At 39.6% G+C, this 21236-nt stretch overlaps 1 protein-coding gene and 1 non-coding gene across 2 annotated transcripts in view; one reads left to right on the plus strand and one right to left on the minus strand.

Moving 5' to 3' along the window:
* The window catches only part of VPS41 (VPS41, HOPS complex subunit), a 200147-nt gene that overhangs the window by 131533 nt on the left and 47378 nt on the right, over positions 1-21236 (minus strand). The window contains exon 4 of the mRNA XM_005679350.3: positions 16494-16571. Within this exon, the coding sequence (XP_005679407.2) occupies positions 16494-16571 (78 nt within the window). The remainder of the gene's footprint in view (positions 1-16493; positions 16572-21236) is intronic.
* On the plus strand, positions 15210-15282 carry TRNAE-UUC. Its single transcript has one exon. It is a non-coding gene; the product is annotated as a tRNA-Glu (tRNA).

The raw sequence follows: 21236 nt of genomic DNA on the forward strand, positions 1-21236 counted from the left end.
TATTCAAAAGCAGAGACATTACTTTGCTGACTAAGGTCCATCTAGTCAAGGCTATGGTTTTCCTGCAGTCATGTATGGATGTGAGAGTTGGACTGTGAAGAAGGCTGAGTGCCGAAGAATTGATGCTTTTGAACTGTGGTGTTGGAGAAGACTCTTGAGGGTCCCTTGGACTGCAAGGAGATCCAACCAGTCCATTCTGAAGGAGATCAGCCCTGGGATTTCTTTGGAAGGAATGATGCTAAAGCTGAAACTCCAGTATTTTGGCCACCTCATGCAAAGAGCTGACTCATTGGAAAAGACTCTGATGCTGGGAGAGATTGGGGGCAGGAGAAGGGGACGACCGAGGATAAGATGGCTGGATGGCAACCCGGACTCAATGGATGTGAGTCTGTGTGAACTCTGGGAGATGGTGATGGACAGGGAGGCCTGGCGTGCTGTGAACGACTCAGCGACTGAACTTATGAACTTAAGTGCAATGAAATACTCAACAAATCTTAAAAATGTTCATAGTATATATAGGACAGGAAACTCTACTCAATAGTCTATAATGACCTACATGGGAAAAGAATCTAAAGAATGACTATATGTAGATATAAAACTGATTTATTTTGCTGCATACCAGAAACTAATACAGCACTGCAAATAAACTATTTGTTGTTGTTGTCTAGTTGCTAAGTCATGTCCAACTTTTGCAACCCCGTGGACTGTAGCCCAACAGGCTCCTCTGTCCATGGGATTTCCCAGACAGGATTACTGGAGTGGGTTGCTACTTCTTCACCAAAGGATCTTCCCAACCCAGGGATCAAACCTGCATCTCCTGCTTGGCAGGCAGATTCTTTACCACTGAGTCACACGGGAAGCCCCAAACTCAACTACAATTCAGTAAAATTACTTTTTAAAAGATGTTCATAGTGTCTGCCCTGGTGATTTTATCTCAAAGGATTTGTTCAAAGGAAAGAATCAGTCACAAGATTCTCCAGCCCACCTAAGAATGTTCATCCCTCTCTCTCTCCTAGATTTAGCATTGTTCTTTAGGTGTATAGGGCACTGTAAAGTTGGCTCCAGGCAGTTTTACACCTGCTTTTTTTTTTAATTGAGAAACACATTCTATATGATTAGAATGCAATGTAGCCACCCCCTTCCCTCTTCCAATTCCCACTTTCAACTCAGTTCAGTTCAGTCGCTCAGTCGTGTCCGACTCTTTGCGACCCCATGAATCGCAACACGCCAGGCCTCCCTGTCCATCACCAACTCCCGGAGTTCACTCAGATTCACATCCATCAAGTCAGTGATGCCATCCAGCCATCTCATCCTCTGTCGTCCCCTTCTCCTCCTGCCCTCAATCCCTCCCAGCATCAGAGTCTTTTCCAATGAGTCAACTCTTCACATGAGGTGGCCAAAGTACTGGAGTTTCAGCTTTAGCATCATTCCTTCCAAAGAAATCCCAGGGCTGATCTCCTTCAGAATGGACTGGTTGGATCTCCTTGCAGTCCAAGGGACTCTCAAGAGTCTTCTCCAACACCACAGTTCAAAGCATCAATTCTTTGAGGCCTAGCCTAAACAACCAATAGCAACTAATTCAGGTAGAAGAATACAACCCAACCAGACTCGTCAAAGTCCTTCCTGGTAGGTTTTACCCATAGTCACTGATGGAGTCCTACCTTGTTTATGAGGATTATAGTTCTGAGGCATCATCAGTCTTGAACTGTGGGCTGACCATGGTGCCCACCAGACCAAAAAAAAACCTATCCCAGAAGTGAACATTGCTCTAAGATGCTCTGCAGATCCCAAAGACCCACTTCAGCCCCATTTGACTTATAAGAGAGCCAGTAAATCCCATGGATGGTTAAGCCTGGCTGAGATGGATTTCTGTCACTGAGCAACCCAAGTTCCCTGACTAATATATTAACTTTTATACACTACAGTAAAATGCAGTCAAATGTTAAGACTACCTAACGGTATATAATTCTCTCCCTCTGAGATGAAACTCAACACCTCCAGAAAATCGAATGAAATTCTGGAACTTTCAGCTAACAAGGCAGATGTACCCAAACGAGATATTTGGTACAGAATTTGCTCATTTCATTATTTCAAACAAACCCATTTTTTCTGCCTAAAATAGAGCACCCATGCTACGGGGGAACCTAAAACAAATCCTAACTTATTCAGTTATTCCATTCTGAGTTAGTGTATCATTTCTATAAAAGGCAGAGCTCCCCCTAAAAGGGATCTACAATATAGAAAATGGATTACTTGTGCAAATACAGAACGAAAACAGAAAAAAGATATTGGCGATACTGGGAAAATTCTTCCATTTCACATTTGCGCTGAACTTCTGGTATTTTCCCCAACCATATTTCATTGGTCAGAAGCAAAGAAAATACTGTATAAGTAACCACACACTAACGAAGGATGCCACTGGACCTCCAAAGAAGACATTCAGATGGCTAACAGCCATGTGAAAAGATGCTCAACATCACTAAATATTAGAGAAATGCAAATTAAAACAACAAGGTACCACTTCACACCTATCAAAATGGCTATCATCAAAAAGTCTAAAAGTGCACATGTTGCTAAGCATATAGAGAAAAGGGAACCCTCCTACACTGCTGGTGAGAATGTAATTTGGTGCAACCACTGTGGAAAACAAATGAAGGTTACTTAAAAAAATAAAAACAGAACTACCGTATGATCCAGCAACTCCACTCCTGGGTACATTTCCAGAAAAACAGATAATACTAGTTTGAAAAGACAGATGCATCTCAAGGCTCATATCAGCACTACTTGCAATAGACATGACATGGAAACAACCCAAGTGCCCATCAACAGCAAATTTGACTAAGAAGAGGTGGTTGGTACACACGCACACGCACACACACAAATGGAGTGTTAGCCATAAAAAAGAATGAAACACTGCCATCTGAAGCAACAATGATGGACCAAGAGAATATTATGCTTAGTGAACTAAGTCTGACACAGAAAGACAAATACTATATGATATCACTTTCATGTAGAATCTACAAAAACAACACAAACGAATGTATGTACAAAACAGAAAGAGACTCACGGATATAGAAAACAAAGTTATGGTTGATGAAAAGGTGAGCAGGAAAGGGACAAATTAGGGGTTTGAGATTAACAGACATAAACTACTATAGAGGAAACAGATAAGCAACAAGAATATGCCACATAGCACAGGGGATTGTACTTATTACCTAGTAGTAATCTATAATGGAAGATAATCTGTGAAAATACTGCTGAATCACTATGTTACACGCCTGAAACTAACACAATATTACAAATCAACTTCAGTTCAGTTCAGTAGTTCAGTTGTGTCCGACTCTTCGCGACCCCATAAATTGCAGCACGCCACAACTTATTTCAACTTAAAAAAAGAAACAAGGAAAATGTTAGATAAATATTTTTTCTTAATTTTCCCCTTTGACTCATAACCTAAAGAAAGGCCAAAGAAGCCAAAAATTAGATAATTTAGACCCCACTCTGTATGGTGTCGTTTATACTATTGAGAACCTTAAAGAATACCCATCAGTTACATAGATGCACCTAACATTCTGAAATGTAGACAACACCACTGGGAACATTTTATTTTCTATAGTTTGCCATTTTTATTTTTAAAAAAATAGGTTTACTGAGATGTAACTGACATACAGCAAACTGTATTTATTTAAATTTGGCAAAGTTGTGACATAAATATATACTAGCGAAACCTTTGCCACAATCAATATAATGAATGTACAGCCCTGAAAGTTTCTTAAAGCCACTTTTCTTTTGAGATTTTTATACTTTTAAAATTTCATAATATAGTTGATTTATAATGTTGCATCTGTTTCTGTTGTACAGCACAGTATATCAGTTATACAAATATTCACTCTTTTGTAGAGTCTTTCCCCATATAGGTCCTTACAGATTACTGCATATAGTTCCCTGTGCTACACAGTAGGTCCTTATTAGTCATGTATTTTTTATACAGTAGTGGATTTTCAGGCTTTCCTGGTGGTTCAGTGCTAAAGAGTCCACACGCCAGTGCAGGAAACATGGGTTCAATCCCTGGGTCATGAAGATCCCCTGGAGGAGGAAACGGCAACACACTCCAGTATTCCTGCCCAGGAAATCCCATGGAGAGAGGAGGCTGACAGGCTCCATGGAATCACAAAGGAGTCAGAAACGGCTTAGCAGCTAAACAAGTATATATGTCAATCCCAGTCTCCCAATTTCTCTCTCCCTGCCTCCCTCCCCTCCCCTGGTAACTGTAAGTTTGTTTCCTATACTCATGACTTTATTCCTGTTTTGTAAATAAGTTCATTCGTGCCACTTACTTTAGATCCCACATATAAGCAGTATCATGTGCTGTTTGTCTTCCTCTAACTTACTTCACTTAGTATGATAATCTCTAGATCCATCCGTATCACTGCAAGGGGCATATCGCTGTCCTTTTTATGGCTGAGTAATATTCCGTTGTATATACGTACCACATCTTCTCTGCTCATTCCTCTGTTGATGGACATTTAGGTTTCTCTACTACTTTTATAATCCCACCGTACTGTTAGGGGAAGCATGCTGACCGAAATCACCCATCCTGGCCAGGAACCAGAGTAACCATCGCATGAGTTACTTCATGACAGAAGTCCTGGTAAGGAATATGGAACTAAACAGCCACCACTAACTGGAAGAATTCGGGAAAGGTCAAAAGGAGACGCCATGTGTCCTACCACCCCTCAGAATTCTTCTCGTTTGGCATCCGTGTTGGCTGAGCAATGAGTGTGCCACCAGGAAGGGCCCTGCATCAGAATGACAGGCCACAATCTGAAACTAATCCCATCACCATAAAACCAGAGACTGCGCGCCATGTGACAGAGCAGTCCTCCTGGGTTCCCTCACCCTCCTGCTCTCTGCCCAGACACCCCTTTCCAATGCAGTCTCTTGCATTCTCAGCACACGTCTCTCCTTGGACAATTTAATTCCGAGTGTTAGATAAGAGCCCCGTTTTAGGCCCTGGAAGAGGTGCCCCCTCCTGCAACAATACCATTTCTCTGCCCATCTCCAGGCAACCACTGATCTGCTTTCTGTCACTACAGATTTACCAGTATTTTCTAGAATTTTATATAAACACAGCCATATAATATGTGTTTTCAAAGACTTGGGTATGACTTAGCAATTGAACAAACAACAATATGGTATGTAGTCTTCTGAGTATGGTATCTTTAACTTAACATGATAGACCTGAGATCCATCCATGTTGTAATGTGTCTCCAATGTTCATTCCTTTCTGTGGATGAACAGAATGCCATCATGTGGATGTATCATATTCTGTTTATCTGTTCACTAGAGATGGACATACAGACCCACTTTAGAGCTATTATAAACAAAATATTATATGAACATTCATGCACAAGTCTACTCTTCAGATTAGCATATGCTTTCATTTCCTGAAATAGCTGGATCATAGAGTAAGTACGTGTTTAAAAGTTTTATAAAACCACCATACTGTTTTGCAAAGTGGTTACATCTTTTGACGTTTTCAACAGTAGTGGATGAGTTTCACTTTCTTTATGCCCTCACCAAGATTTGGTATGGTCAGTCCTGAAGCGTAATTTTAACCACTCTAAGCCTGGATGGCATCATGGACTTGATGGATGTGAGTCTGAGTGAACTCCAGGAGATGGTGATGGACAGGGAGGCCTGGCGTGCTGCGATTCATGGGGTCACAAAGAGCGGACACGACTGAGCAACTGAACTGAACTGAAGAAGTGGGAGAAATATCAATAACCTCAGATATGCAGATGACACCACCCTTATGGCAGAAAGTGAGGAAGAACTAAAGAGCCTCTTAATGAAAGTGAAAGAGGAGAGTGAAAAAGTTGGCTTAAAACTCAACATTCAGAAAACCAAGATCATGGCATCCGGTCCCATCACTTCATGGCAAATAAATGAGGAAACAGTGGAAATAGTGGCTGACTTTATTTGGGGGGGCTCCAAAATCACTGCAGATGGTGACTGCAGCCATGAAATTAAAAGACGCTTACTCCTTGGCAGGAAAGTTATGACTAACCTAGACAGCATATTAAAAAACAGACATTACTTTGTCAACAAAGGTCCATCTAGTCAAGGCTATGGTTTTTTCAGTAGTCATGTATGGATGTGAGAGTGGGACTGTGAAGAAAGCTGAGTGCCGAAGAATCGATGCTTTTGAACTGTGGTGTTAGAGAAGACTCTTGAGAAACCCTTGGACTGCAAGAAGATCCAACCAGTCCATCCTAAAGGAGATCAGTCCTGAGTGTTCACTGGAAGGACTGATATTGAAGCTGAAACTCCAATACTCTGGCCACCTGATGTGAAGTGCTGACTCATTTTAAAAGACCCTGATGCCGGGAAAGATTGAGGGTGGGAGGAGAAGGGGACGACAGAGGATGAGATGGTTGAATGGCATCACTGACTCAATGGACATGAGTTTGGGTAGATTCCGGGAGTTGGTGATGGACAGGGAGGCCTGGAGTGCTGCAGTCCATGGGGTTGCAAAGAGTCAGACACGACTGAGCAGCTGATCTGAACTGAACTGAAGAAGTGTATAGTGCGGTATGCATCATTTCTAGCAATTAAACTAAAAAAAGCTAAAGTGCAAAGAGCCAATAGCTGCCTGTACAAGTAATGGATTTCTTCTTACTAGAAATACAAACTAAGGACCTAACAACTAAATGACAAGGAAACTATAGAATTTCATATCTTAGATGAACAAAATATCCTTTTAGTTTCCATTTATGATACACACTGTGATTTTGTCAACTGCAAAAACCTTGGCAATTACAGCCAAAGAAATAATTTTTAGAGAAGGCTCATAAAGTAAAGAATTCTTAGGATTAACATATACACACTACTATATATAAAGTAGACAACCAACTATATATAAATCCTATGGTATAGCACAGGGAACTATATTCAATATTCTGTGATAAACCATAATGGAAAAGAACATGAAAAAGAATGTAAACATATATATATATATATGTTTGTGTGTGTGTAACTGAATCACTTTGCAGTCAGTACATCTGAAACTAACACAAAATTGTAAATGAACTACACCTCATTTAAAAAGGGCTTCCCTAGTGGCTCAGATGGTAAAGCGTCTGCCTACAATGCGGGAGACCCTGGTTCGATCCCTGGGTCGGGAAGATCCTCTGGAGAAGGAAATGGCAACCCACTCCAGTACTCTTGCCTGGAAAATCCCATGGACGGAGGAGCTTGGTAGACTACAGTCTACAGGGTCGCAAAGAGTCAGACGTGACTGAGCGACTTCACTTTCACTTTCATTTAAAAAACTAAACAATTCAGATAGAAAAACAGACTTTGTTTTAAGGAAGAAGTAATACACCCTTATTTTGAAACATACTCTGTCAGGGTTTCCACAGACCAAAAAGTCTATCATGAACCAAAAAAATTCAAGGTATAAGCTGTTACTGTTGTTCTTGTTCAGTTGCTAAGTCATGTCCAACTCTTTGTGACCCCATGGACTGTAGCATGCCAGGCTTCCCTGTCTTTTACCACCTCCCAGAGTTTATTTGTTATTAAATTGTATACACAGACTCTCGTATCCATATATAGTCTTCTGGTTCAGGACACCCAGTTTCCCATCCCTGTTGGGGTTTCTCTCACTTCCCTCAACACTCCAAACCCAACCCCCACGAATACACTCAGGAAAACACTTCTTTTGTTTTTCCTTCCATCCTTCTGGCAAAGCTCCTGCCTAATTTGCTCTCATTGCATCTCAGGATCCATTCTTTCCTCTCCAGTCCTTCATATTCCAGCTATTGGAGGAAGAACAAAATGTATGTGCAGATTAGGTATATGACCAACATCCCCTGCCCTCTGTGACATCCTGTTTCATAGGAAGCATGCAATACTCTGTCTAAATCTACTCCAACAATCAAGAAATGCTCATCCTTCAAGATTCACCTCAGATCTCACTTCCACACATGTACAAACTTGAACACTCCTCCTCTAAGTCTCCACACTGTTCATGATCCTTTTACTGTTCTGACTTTGCCAAATAATGATGCCGCATCTGGAATTGCACACTATGGATGGGATGTGCTTCAGGTTGATAAAGAAGTACTCTATGGCCAACAGTAGAGCAGGGTTATCTTTGTTCATGTTTTTAGATCTGCTCCGAGGGTTCTTTTAATGAATCATCACCCCACACACACTATGAATGAGCCTCAAAGAGCTGGCTTCTTCAGGATAATAATGAATGCCTGGGATTTGTATTTACTCTCAAAGAGATGGTCATGCCCATATGATTCCCCTTAATATACATACAATTATCTTTCTTAATATCTTATTTATTTGCCCACTCCAGGTCTCAGCTGCAACATGCAGGAGCAAGTTCTCTGAGACCAGGTATCCAATTCACTCCCTGCATTGGAAGCACAGTCTTACTAGCCTCTGGGCCACCAGCAAAGCCCCATAATCATCTTGATGGAGAACAGGAACAGGAAGGTATAAGACCTTGATCATCTGGAATAAGGTCCAGATACATGGGACTTTACAGACACAGAACTATTGGTGCAGCCAGGTTTCATCAATTTCTCACAATCACTAGCTTTTATGCTGAGCACGAAGGATGCAAAGAGAAATTAGAGAAACTGCCTCAGGAAACACATTTTCTGGATGGAATGACCTCAACACAGATACAAATAAATACTGACAAAAGTACTGGATATTCCAGAAGAGAAGGAGATGCCTAAACCATGGAAAAAATAAAAGACATGTTTTTGAATATTAAACATGCAATCTAAGAAGGTGAGATTAAAGGAACACTCAAATTTCAGGATTATGTTGGCCAAGAAAGCAAGAAGAAAAAAGATAATCATTTCTTTTGCTGAAATGTAAAAATAAAGATGGGTGAGCCTACAAACAACATTTATATACCAATACCCAAAAAAAGGAAAACAGGAGCTGATTTATAGTATAGATGAATTCCTCTACACCAAAGAGAGCAGCCAAAGGCCAGAAATGCAATCCAAAGATGACTGAGTCCCAAAGCCCTCAGAGAAAAATGAGACCATGGTCACTCACTCCCAGGCAGGATTCAGTCACAAAAAAACATCGTTTTAAACCTCAGGGGAGGAAAATGTCTTAGGTATGTGAGGAAGGCCTAGAATGAATCAGAAGAGAAGAGCAGAAGAGTACGTGGGCACTGAATAGAGCAACAAAGCAGCTCGAGTCCAGTTCCCCTCCAGCGTCTGACTTGGCACCTTTTATATCTAGAATGATCTCCAAAGTCTCCTCAGCTTCTACATTTTATTGACTAAGAATTCCCACAGCAACTAGGAAAAGTCTGAGTATATCTTAAAAACTTGCCAAGTATCACTGAATGACAGGCTTACTTTCCATAAGTAGGAGTGAAAACATTCTGAGAGCAATACAGAAATTTCTAATTACAAATCCAATGGGAAGGTGAGGGTTGAATAATACACAATAGAGTGGAGATCTGATTCAGAGGCCCTCCTGGGAGGCTAAGTAATGACAGAAAAAGGACCAGTTTCCTGGGTATGTTTCAAGATAATATCATCAGCCAGTATGTCTACTGGGTAGCAAAAATCCCCAGAGACAAGCGAGAGGGAGAGAGAGGGGAGAGGTACTGCAGGAGATATGGCCCCGCCCTCCAAAAGCCTGAGTGTGAACATGAAGCTGGAATTGACACGATGCGGTATTAACACTTCAAATGAAAACAGAAATAATTCAGGGGTTTGAAGGAGAGGACACTTCAGGACACGCACATCACAGAAAGAATGGGACTTAATGGAAGAAGGACTTCCTTGGAATATGTGATTAAAAGGTTAGAACGAGCATATCCAAGTCAATACCCAGAAGACAGCGAGTAGATCACAGTGACTAGGGAGGAAAGACACTAAAACTGATCCTAGAAACACAGGTTTTGGCCATATGACAAGGGTCTTGGATGCTCAGACCTCTTAGCGGGGTGTTAAGTTACTGCACTGTGAGCTAGTTTTCACAGAAATCTAGGTTTTTAATTTCCTGTGATCAAAAGAAAGTACCAATATTAGCAGTAAGGAATAGAACAATGCCATTTGCAGCAACATACATAGATCTATAGATTATCATACTAAGTGATGTAAACCAGAGGAAGACAAATCATATACCACTTGTATGCAGGAATCTAAAAAAACAAAAAGACACAAATGAACTTACATAAGAAAGAGAAACAGACAGACTCACAGACAGAAAAGAAACACAGTTACTAAAGGGGCAAGGAGTGATAAATTAGGAGTTTGGGATTTAAATATACACACTACTATATATATGTGTGTGTGTGTGTGTGTGTGTGTGTGTGTATGTGTATGTATGTATGTATATGTATATATATATATAAAATAGATAACAAAAAAGGACCTTACTATATAGCTATATAGCTCTGGAAATTATACTCAATATCTTGTAACAACCTATAATGGGAAAGAATGTAAAAAAGAAATATATATACATATATATGTGAGTGAGTGTTTAATTGAGTTGCTTTGCTGTACACCTGAAAAACAACATTGTAAATCAACTCCATTTCAAAAAAATTTAAAACAACAAAAAAAACCAGGAATAGAAATACCAATAGACTCTACTACATGGAGTTCAAGGAGTACCCTGAGCCCACTTCTTCAAGAGATAAACTTTGAATTTATAAACTTCCCAGTAAGGCTGTTCAATTTTACTTTGCTTTCTGACCCCTTTCTTTTTGTAACCACCCACTTTAGAGGTACTTAACTAACGTCTCCTATCATGGCGCCATGAGAGCCAAACCTCTGCATTTTCTGTTTTTTAAAAAAGAAAAGAGCCTTCACCTAAAGGGCAGAGATTTGCTTGGTCAGTGGAGTTCTTTGCTCTCCATCTGGCACACTTAGAAGAATAAAGATTTAAAACACATGAAATAAGGCTCCAAAAATAATTTGCTCATCGCTTCAAAGTAAGTATTCCTAGTTAATAATTTGCTCACTGTTTCATAGTATTCCTAATTGAACTGTGGTGTTGGAGAAGACTCTCGAGAGTCCCTTGGACAACAAGGAGATCAAACCAGTCAATCATAAAGGAAATCAACCCTTAACATTCATTGAAAAGACTGATGCTGAAAATGAAGCTCCAATACTGTGACCAGCTGACACAAAGAGTCGACTCATTAGAAAAGACACTAATGCTGGGAAAGACTGAAAGCAGGAGAAAAGGGGACAACAGAGGACGAGATGGTTGGATGGCATCACCGATTCGATGGACATGAGTTTGAGCAAGCTCTGGGAGACAGTGAAGGACAGGAAAGCCTGGCGTGCAGCAGTCCATGGGGTCACAAACAATTAGATATGACCGAGAGACTGAACAACAAAAACAACAAGTTAATATAGTTAAGAAGGCTATTAAAGAGAAAGTAACTACTATGATTAATGACATCATATGGGTATGGACACCATGTGGGAACTTAAAAGGAATTTGAGATTCTCTAAGGATTTTGAAGTCATATGTCATACACTGTGTAAGCAATTAAGACAACCTTTACTGAGGAGAATATGATCTGATCCATATTCAAGCAGGCAATTTTCTAAGCAACTTGAGCCCTTTACCTGAGAAGCTAGGCCTATTTTAATTTTTATTCTGTGAGTTAAGTAAAAGTGAACTTTATCAATTCAATCTGAATTAATATAAAGTTATACCTAGGGATAAAATCTTTAAAAAACACATGTGTGGCTAAAGCATTTTAATAGGTATCCTTTCAGATGTATTGAAATCTCAACATCAACATGCAAAATAAACCATCACCCTGGTGGTTTTCACTTTTGATCAACAAAGATGAGTCATAAATGGGTGGGTAGCATAGGCTCCTCTCTATCAACCTTTTCATGTAATGATAGAAGAAAATACAGTGTAAGAAAGTGATTCATTTATATAAAGATCTCTGAACAAGATACCAACTTGGAAAATGTGCTGGTATTTAGGAACAAGTAGAGGAAAAGGTTGCTTCAACAGGCAAAGGATAATTTGAGCACTGCTCTACTCTTGCCTGAAAAATCCCATGGACAGAGGAGCCTGGTAGGCTGCAGTCCATGGGGTTGCTAAGTCGGACATGACTGAGCAACTTCACTTTCACTTTTCACTTTCATACACTGGAGAAGGAAATGGCAACCCACTCCAGTGTTCTTGCCTGGAGAATCTCAGGGACGGGGGAGCCTGGTGGGCTGTTTTCTATGGGGTCGCAGGGTCAGACACGACTGAAGCAACTTAGCAGCAGCAGCAGCAGCAAGGTTAGAGAGACATACACATGTGGAGGGATGTGCATGTGTGCATGTTACTGAGGCATAACTCACAAAGAATAAAGTACACAAATCTCAGACATGTGGTTCAGTGATTTTTACACATGTATACACCCGGGAAAGACCAAGATAGAGACAATTATTAATACTGCAGAAGATTCTACCTGTGCTCTCTCCCAGGTCAAATCATAATCTGACTTCTATCACCATACTGTGATTTTTGTCTTCCCTTGATCAGCATAAATGGAATCATGCAACATGTACACATTTGTCTGGCTTCTTTGGTTGAACAATAAGACAGTAAAATTCATTCATGTTGCTGCATGTTGCAATAGTTTCTTCTTTTTAATCACTGAGAATACACCATCATTGGTTTATCCATTCTACTATGGACGAACATTTGGGTTGTTTCTAGTTTGGAGTTATTACAAATTAACCTATTACCATTCTTCTACACATACATATTTGGGGGGCCACAGGCACTGGATTCAGTTTTCTTGAATGTGTACTTAGGAGTGGAATTGCTAAGTCATTAGTAAGCCATCTGCTAATCAGTATTTCTCCTGAAATATTAATGGGAAAGCAAATCACTTTCAACATGCAGAATGATTTGTTTAGTTTTTTCTTCTTTTATATCATATACATTTAAAGTCAAGTTATACAGCACCTAATGCAATGACTCTATTCCAATACAAATAGCAGAATCATTTGGGAAATCGTTTAAAAATAAAGATTCTTTTATGTCCCCATCCTCTGCCAAACAAAAGCCTATCAATAAATGAGAATTGTGAATACACCTTCATTACTTCAATCAAAAACTATAAATACAATGAATGGGTTAAAGAGACAGTTCTTGAGAAAATAAAAAAAGTGTTATGCAAGGGTAAGGTATTATTTTATCTAATTTTAATTTGTTTAAATTAGTTTCACCTAGAAGTAATTCACTAATTTTTTTAATACTTGCTTCACTCTTGCTGCATTTCAAATAAAGAAAACAGTTCTTGATTGAATATGGCAATCATTGCAGAGAAAATTTACAAATTAAAGCCATAATGGTGTTTTCAGAATTGAATGCTTTATCAAGAGCACTGATACAGAGCCCCACCTGCCGCAAGCAAACACATCATCAGAAATGGGAAAATAAAATAACAAAGCAGAAAACTCATCTGAAATGAGAAGGTAAAGATTAAGGCTCCTTTCAAAATATGACATTCTGAAATTTGTCACCTCAAAGTCATATACCTAATATGGTAATGGTTCATGCAGACTCATAGCTTCATGAAAAACTTCTCTACAGCAGACTATTAAATTCTGGGGTCAGGTAAACAAACAAAAAGAGCACCAAACCATCTTCCTCTCCCACCAAAAAATAAGTGCAAGCTACAAAGAACTTAAATTTCAAAGATGTCATATGGGCAGGACTAAATACAGAGAACCAGGAATTACCTGGAAAAGGATGTAGAATATACCTGACATAAAACTAACATCAGAGAAGATAAAGCTGAAGGCTTACAGGGAGCAGACATGAGGCCTACACGAAAGGAAGGAAGGAAGGGGACATGAATAAACTCCTACAGCGTCTCTCCTGGTTTCTCTTTTGGCCATGAAACCAGCAGTGTCTGTCTTGTGAACCTTAGGAGTCAAGTAGTTTCTATACAATGTTAAAAAGACTTACTTAGAAGCAGACTGTTAACAGAATCATTAAACTGGAGCTGGAATTTTAAGACAGCACCCAAGCAAGCTTTTTCTTCAAAGTGAAGAGAGCTCTGCCCAGCACCAGCTCATGCTTTAATGGATGAGAAACCTGTATGTGGGTCAAGAAGCAACAGTTAGAACTCTGTATGGAACAACCAATTGGTTTAGGATTGAGAAAGGAGTACCACAGGGCTATCTGCTGTCACCCAGTTTGTTTAACATGTATGCTGAGCACATCGTGAGAAACGCCAGGCTGGATGAGTTACAAACTGGGATCAAAATACGCAGAAGAAACATCAACAACCTCAGATATGCAGATGGTACTGCTCTAATGGCAGGAAGTGAAGAGAAACTAAAGAGCCTCTTGATGAAGATGAAGGAGGAGAATGAAAGAGCTGGCTTAAGACTAAATGTTAAAAAAACCTAAGATCATGGCATCTGGCCCCATACTGCATGGCAAACAGAAGGGGAAATCGTGGAAGTAGAGACAGATTTCCTCTTCTTGGGCTTTAAAATCACTGCAGATGGTGACTGTAGCCATGAAATCAGAAGACGTATGATTCTTGGCAGGAAAGCTATGACAAACCTAGACAGTGTGTTGAAAGCAGAGACATTACTCTGCTGACAAAGGTCTATATACTAAAGGCTATGGTGTTCCCAGTGGTCACATATGATTTTGAGAGCTGGACCATAAAGAAGGCAAAGCACCAAAGAATTGATGCCTTCGAACTGTGGTGCTGGAGAAGACTCCTGAGAGTCCCTTGGACAGCAAAGACATCAATCTGAAGGGAAATCAATCCTGAATACTCACTGGAATAACTGATGCTGAAGCTGAAACTCCAGTATTCTGGTCATCTGATGTGAACAGCTGACTCACTGGAAAATTCCCTGATGCTGGGAAAGATTGAGGGCAGAAAGAACAGAGGGCATCAGAGGATGAGGTGGCTGGATGGCATCATTGATGCAATGGACATGAATGTGGGCAAACTTCAGGAGATGGTGAGGGACAGAGAGGCCTGACATGCTGCAGTCCATGTGGTCGCAAAGAGGCTAGGTCCTATACCACATAGGTATATGTGGGCGACTGAACAACAATGGAAAGACCAAATGCTTGTTAAATCATCAAAATGGGCATCCAAAGTCAAGTAGGGAGAAAAGAAAAGGTCAACAGTATGTCCCCCTTGGACTTCTCTGGTGGTCCAGTGGTTAAGACCCTGCACTTTCAATGCAGGGAGCACAGGTTCGATTCCTGGTTGGGGAACTAAGATCCCAAATTCTGTATGGTGTGGCCAAACAAAAAATAAAGGTATATTCCTCTTGTCTCAAAGAGACGCTGAAACAAAACAAGAACCCACCATTTACCGGATGGGATCAGTGATTAGAGCGCATATTTCTCTCCCTGGACTATTCCAAAAATTCCAAGGATTCCTTCCTTATTTGTGGTTCTCTTTCCTTAAAGCAAAACAAAGCACCCTGAAACCTTTCATATACAATGTGTCAGCTTTAGAAACTGTGGTCTCCTTTGTAAATTACACCAATTCCTCATGAAGAATCTTTCAACAAGTGCTGAGTCTTTCTTCACAAAAGGAACATCTGCTCCCTAAAATGATCACCTTTTTAATCCCAAAGGTTCATATTCTCACAGCCTTGGACACTTGATACTTTCAAGGCCCATCTTAAACACCAAAATGAAGCTTCAAATTCAACACTGCTTTCATCCTCGGTGATTCCAAATCACAGTTAAAGAAATAAAAAGCCTGGCTCTTCTCTTTCAATCAATATAATTCCCTAAGAGTTCAACCCTCAAAACATTCACATAAAATATTAGCTTTATATATTTAGAAGAGATAAACTGAACCATCAAGGTGATCAATCAATTTTCAATTACATTCGGCATCTGGAGAAGATGATGGTGCATGTTCTTACAACTGACATTAGTCATCAAATGAGGGGCTTCACACTTCAAGGATTCCACAACACCCCCATCCCCCCAACACCCACCCCCCGCCCCCGGCTATGTAAATCAGCACCATGAATCACCATTAAAAGTAATACTTTTTACTTTAATAACAATCCACCTAGACATCCCACATTGTTACAATTTAAAATGAAGACACATAGGGGTATTTTAAATGCTCCACTTAAAGCCAAATAGATGGCTACAATTACCTAAAGATATGCAATTAAACAGATTCATAAAAAATACATTTTTAAAAGGATTTTATATAGAAGATACCAATGAAAATATATAATGTGTGTATGTGTATACCTATAAATAGACCTCTCTCTTTGTAAGTTCACCTTTAAAATTTTTAGCATGGGCTATAAAGTTCAGAGTAGAGCTCTTAGCACTCTTGATTTAACTGATAATGACTCTTTATGCTCTTAAAACAAATGGCTAAAACAAATATTCTAAAGCACAAATTTTAGCATGAAATTCAGTTTATACATTATTTTATACTGGATACTTACTACATCAAACTTCTGAGTGATGTTCCCCTGGACATCAAGTAAATAAACCTTGCCATAATGTGTGCCCAGTGCCAAGAACTGTAAGAAGAATAGAGGGGTAGAGGGGTCAGTTTCTTAATGGACCATCCATACAATTAGCAATTAAACCATCTGCAAAGTCAAGACACTTAATGTGTAAGTGATCTGCAATGCCGTGGAAGATACACATTCCTTCAAGAAGGCTTGTTTCCAGCTTCAAGGAAATCGCAGAACAGGGCCTACTTTATTGTGATCGTGCAAGCTAGCTGTCAGAATGACTCATGAGGACCCCCATCTGCTGACAACTAATGGTGTGCATGCGGTCTGTACACAATGGCTGATGGACTGAGGCAGCAAATTAAAAGGTATTTGTGAAAGCACGATCAACCTATGGTTGAACTCAGCGTCTAAAGAGAATGATTAAGAAACTCCCCTTCATTTATGGCAAATGTGTAAATCTGTGCTATCATTTAAGTTCAACAAACACACACACACAGACATACACACACACAACAAAGTATTCTTTTGTAGAAAGGAAAATCCATGCCACATTGAGATATGCAAAAACTCTGATGTACTTATACTATCATCATTAGAACACCTCACTAAAAGTAAATGATATTGCCAATATTCATTTTTGAATGCAAAAAAGAAAAAAATCCTTTTCTGTCACACAAACTACTGCTCAGCTACATATTCATAGTATGACACAAAACACTAGTTCATAAATCCCATGGCTACTTAATTCTTTGAACTAACCCTAAAGAAACAAGAAGAAACTTTAGGAACTACCTGAAATAAGACATGAGGTTTCTCTTGCCTTTTATTTCTCTAAGCAGTCCTCAAAGAGTTCCAAATTCTCTATTTCATTGCATGTGAGCCTGCCTCATCGCAACCTAGAACAAAATGCTCAGATTTACAGGCACTACTGAGCATTTCAGTCAAGCAGCACCATCTTGAAAAAATAACCTTACAGAAAGTCAAGATTTAAAAGGATTTCTTGAAATGGAATTGCTGAAAATGAAATTTCAGATCAGGTGCTTAAAATATGAAGCCACATTAAAGAGTCACAAAAAGGAAAAGAAGGGGTTCATTAGAAATTCAGCCCCTGCAATGCCTTTCACTCCTGCAAGGTTGCCTTTTTGCAGAAAGAAAAAAAAAAGTCCCCCGGGTAAAAAATCAATACTGGTTAATAAAACATCAGGTGTGCAGACATAACTAGGTGTGACGATTCCGCTGCACAGGCCTGCCTGAATGCACCAGGTGCCAGGCCGATTACTCATCCAGGGCAGACAGCGGGCCTCGTGAAAACAGGATGCCGGGCCCTGGAAAGAGAAGGGGAAAGAGGCAACTCTGCGGGGAGAGGAGCCTGAATATTTAAACCAAACATGGCTGTTTCCTCCCAAGCAAAAGAACATTCTAATCAGAAATAGAGGACTCAGAGGACTGCGATTTTTTTTCTCTGTAGCGACACTCCAACAATATCTGAAGAGAAAAACACCACATAATACTAGCTACGAACAAACGATACTTCATTCTGAGGCATCTGTGGTCCAAGAATGGGTTTTAAAGCACACTACATCCAAGTGGTTGATGGTACTGACTCTCCTCATAAATTATTGATAGTTTGCTAAAAACTAAGGGGCTTGGATCCTTAAAATATTTTAATAGTGGGTCACTCTCTGATACCTCTTTGAAGGCCATTCTTGAACTTCCAATTATATTTTATCAAAATTTTAAAGGTTCCATGAAGAGTACTTTATCCAAACAGGAATTCTTTCCCCCTTCTTATTTTTCAAAATCATTAATTTCTTTCATTTAATGTTTAAGATAGGAAATATAAAATAATTATTTTAATGTTACAGTTTCAACCTAAAACTATAATTGCTTTAGCAGATCTCTGGGGGAAAAAATGGACCGGTTTTTATGACAAGCTACTTTTTGCTTAGAAAAACATTTCATCCTTTGGATTAGACAAACTATTGTTGCTTTCTTTTAGAAAGAAATAACTATGGGCTCTTAAAACAATCAAATTTTATATGGTAATTGTATAGTTCTTTAAAAATTTAAACATTAAAAGCTATTAATGAGTCATACTTTCATGTGCTAGTGATTTTGACTATTTGAAATACAGGTTAAAAAATGCATGATTAGCCACAAATCACAAACAATATAAATCTTTTAAATATGATCCTCCTTCCAGACTTGAAAAGCTTTGCACTTTTGTAACTACTGAATTTTTTTTTTTTTTTATCTTTTAACCTAAGAGAATTTAAAATCCAGCATGGGCAAAGAATAAACTTAATTAGCTCCTTTCAGATTTAAACACAGAAACCTGACTCATAAACTATCACTTGGGCATCCAATCCTTCTGAAGCATCAGCTGACATAACTGCTTTCACTTTGAATAATTAGACTTTTTGTTAAGTAAACAAGTAGAAGAAGTAATAAGCAGTCTTTTGGACACTACAAAAGAAACAAGAAGCAGCACGTTTCAAATGTGGTCAGCTGTATAATAATGTCTATGTTTCACCTAGTGCTTTACGGTATTCAAAGCATTAGAGCAGGGAGTCCCTTCAATTACGTATGAGGAAATAAGTTCTGGGAGTTGATGTGACTTCCCCAGAGATAGTCAATGAACAGCAGAGCTAGAATAGGAATTAAGAGCTCAACTACCCTCAGCTGGATCAGAAACCTAGTAACTAGAGACATGGGCCTCAGATCAAGAGTGCATGTACTCAGGACTTCCCTAGTGGTCCAGTAGTTAAGACTGAACCTCTCAATGCTGGAAGTGTGGGTTTGATCCATGGTCAAGGGAGTTAAGATCCCACATGCCTAGGGGTCAAAAAACCGAAACGTAAAACAGAAGCAATACTGTAACAAATTCAATAAACACTTTAAAGAATGGTCCATATTAAAAAAATATTGGGTGCATATTCTCAAACTTAGTCTGATTACAGTTCCCACTATCAGGCTCCTCGGCAAGTTGGATTAAGTATGGTGTTAATGAAACAATCTCTGGAGAGGAACTTTGTTCTCCTTTTCATCCATTTTGTGGTTTATTCAGCACACATATACAAAACACCTACAATATGCTTAGACAATAAGCAAGTATGACTTAAAAGGAGGAAGGTACAGTAATAGACAGACATAAAAAATTGATTAATTAAAATTAAATTTAAAGAGTATCCTTAAAATGCAAGTACAACTGACTCTTGAACAACATAGGTTTGAACAGGGAGGATCCACATATACATAGATTTTTTTCAACAGTATAGCTGGTCTTTAGACAGTGGTAGAGGGGAGCAGGTGTCGGGGCACCAACCCTCCCTGCAGCTGAGAATCTGCATGTAACTTACAGTTGGTCCCGCAGACCCATGGCTCCCTCAGATCAGGGGTTCCACAACCTCAGATTCAACCAACCAGGGACTGTGTAGTACTTCAGTATTTACTATTTGGAAAATAGTATCTGTGTATAAGTGGACCTGAACCAGTCTAAACCCATGTTGCTCAAGGGTCAACTCTGAAGGAGAAGCTAGACAGCAGACACCAAGGCAGAGAGGGAAGGCCTGTGGTAAAGACCATTTGAGGCAGTAAGGATACAATTTGCACAAAGGCATGTGGTCACAGAAAAAGCAAGACCAAGTCAAAAAATTACAAGTAGTTTTAGAAGCATCCAGGGGAGGAGGCAGGTAATGAGACTGACAAGGTTGGTTAATAGAAGGCTTCTGAATAATTATGGAAGGATGAAAGGTAGCAAAGTTGGTTGGAGGGCAGGGGGGAGTAGGCAGGGGTGTCCAAATCATGAAGACATCAAGAAGCCAATACAGAATTCCAGGATGGAGAAGTAGACAATCAGACCTGAATTCCTGGAAGATTATTTCACTAGAAAATATTATAAATGGATTAGGATGAAATCAAATCTGAAGGAAAATACATTGGTTCACGGCACTTTCATTAGTTCAGGGGAGAAATGACGAATGCCTGAACTAAAAGCTCCTTGGCTCAGGATGGGTGTGGATTCAAGCAGGTGACTTCAGACTAGAATTCAGGCAGAAGAGATGTTGTAAGAAGAGCCTGTGGTTACTGCCAGACACTACACTTGTGGCAGAAAAGTGTTCAGACATCAGGCCAATTACACAAGGAGGCAAGATCTCAGAGGGCCATAAATACCACATGAAGGAGCTCAGACTTTAGCAGATGAGGAAAATCAGACCTGAGCTGCAGAACTGATATTTTCCACAGAGCATTCTGGCAACTAGGTGGCAAAAGAGTTAAAAGCAAATAAAATAATAATAATAAATAAGAGATACACGAGTATAGGGAGGAGAAGTGGAAGACCTCAGCAAGGGCAGGGGTGGTGAGAAAACCAACAGGACTTAGGGAACGATGGGGTGGAAAGGGAGGGTCAGTTTTGCCTTAGGTGCTGCCACCAAATGGGGCAGAGAAACAAAAGAACAAATGCAAAGGAAGGAAGAGAAAAAAAAAATGAGTTCCCTCTGGCCATGGCGAGTTACACGTAAAAATAGAACCGAAGGTACAGCTGTATAAGTGGCGCTTAAATAAACAAGCACGCTAATCTAGAGAGCGTCAGGGTGGAAGTAACCACAGAAATAATGAAATAAATCAAGAAAAGTAAATATTTAGAAAACAAGTGACCAATGGACCAAATCTTGGGAGTGGAAACAGTGACAGACTTTATTTTGGGGGGCTCCAAAATCTCTG

The sequence above is a fragment of the Capra hircus genome, chromosome 4, assembly GCF_001704415.2.
Source record: "Capra hircus breed San Clemente chromosome 4, ASM170441v1, whole genome shotgun sequence".
Lineage (NCBI taxonomy): Eukaryota > Metazoa > Chordata > Mammalia > Artiodactyla > Bovidae > Capra > Capra hircus.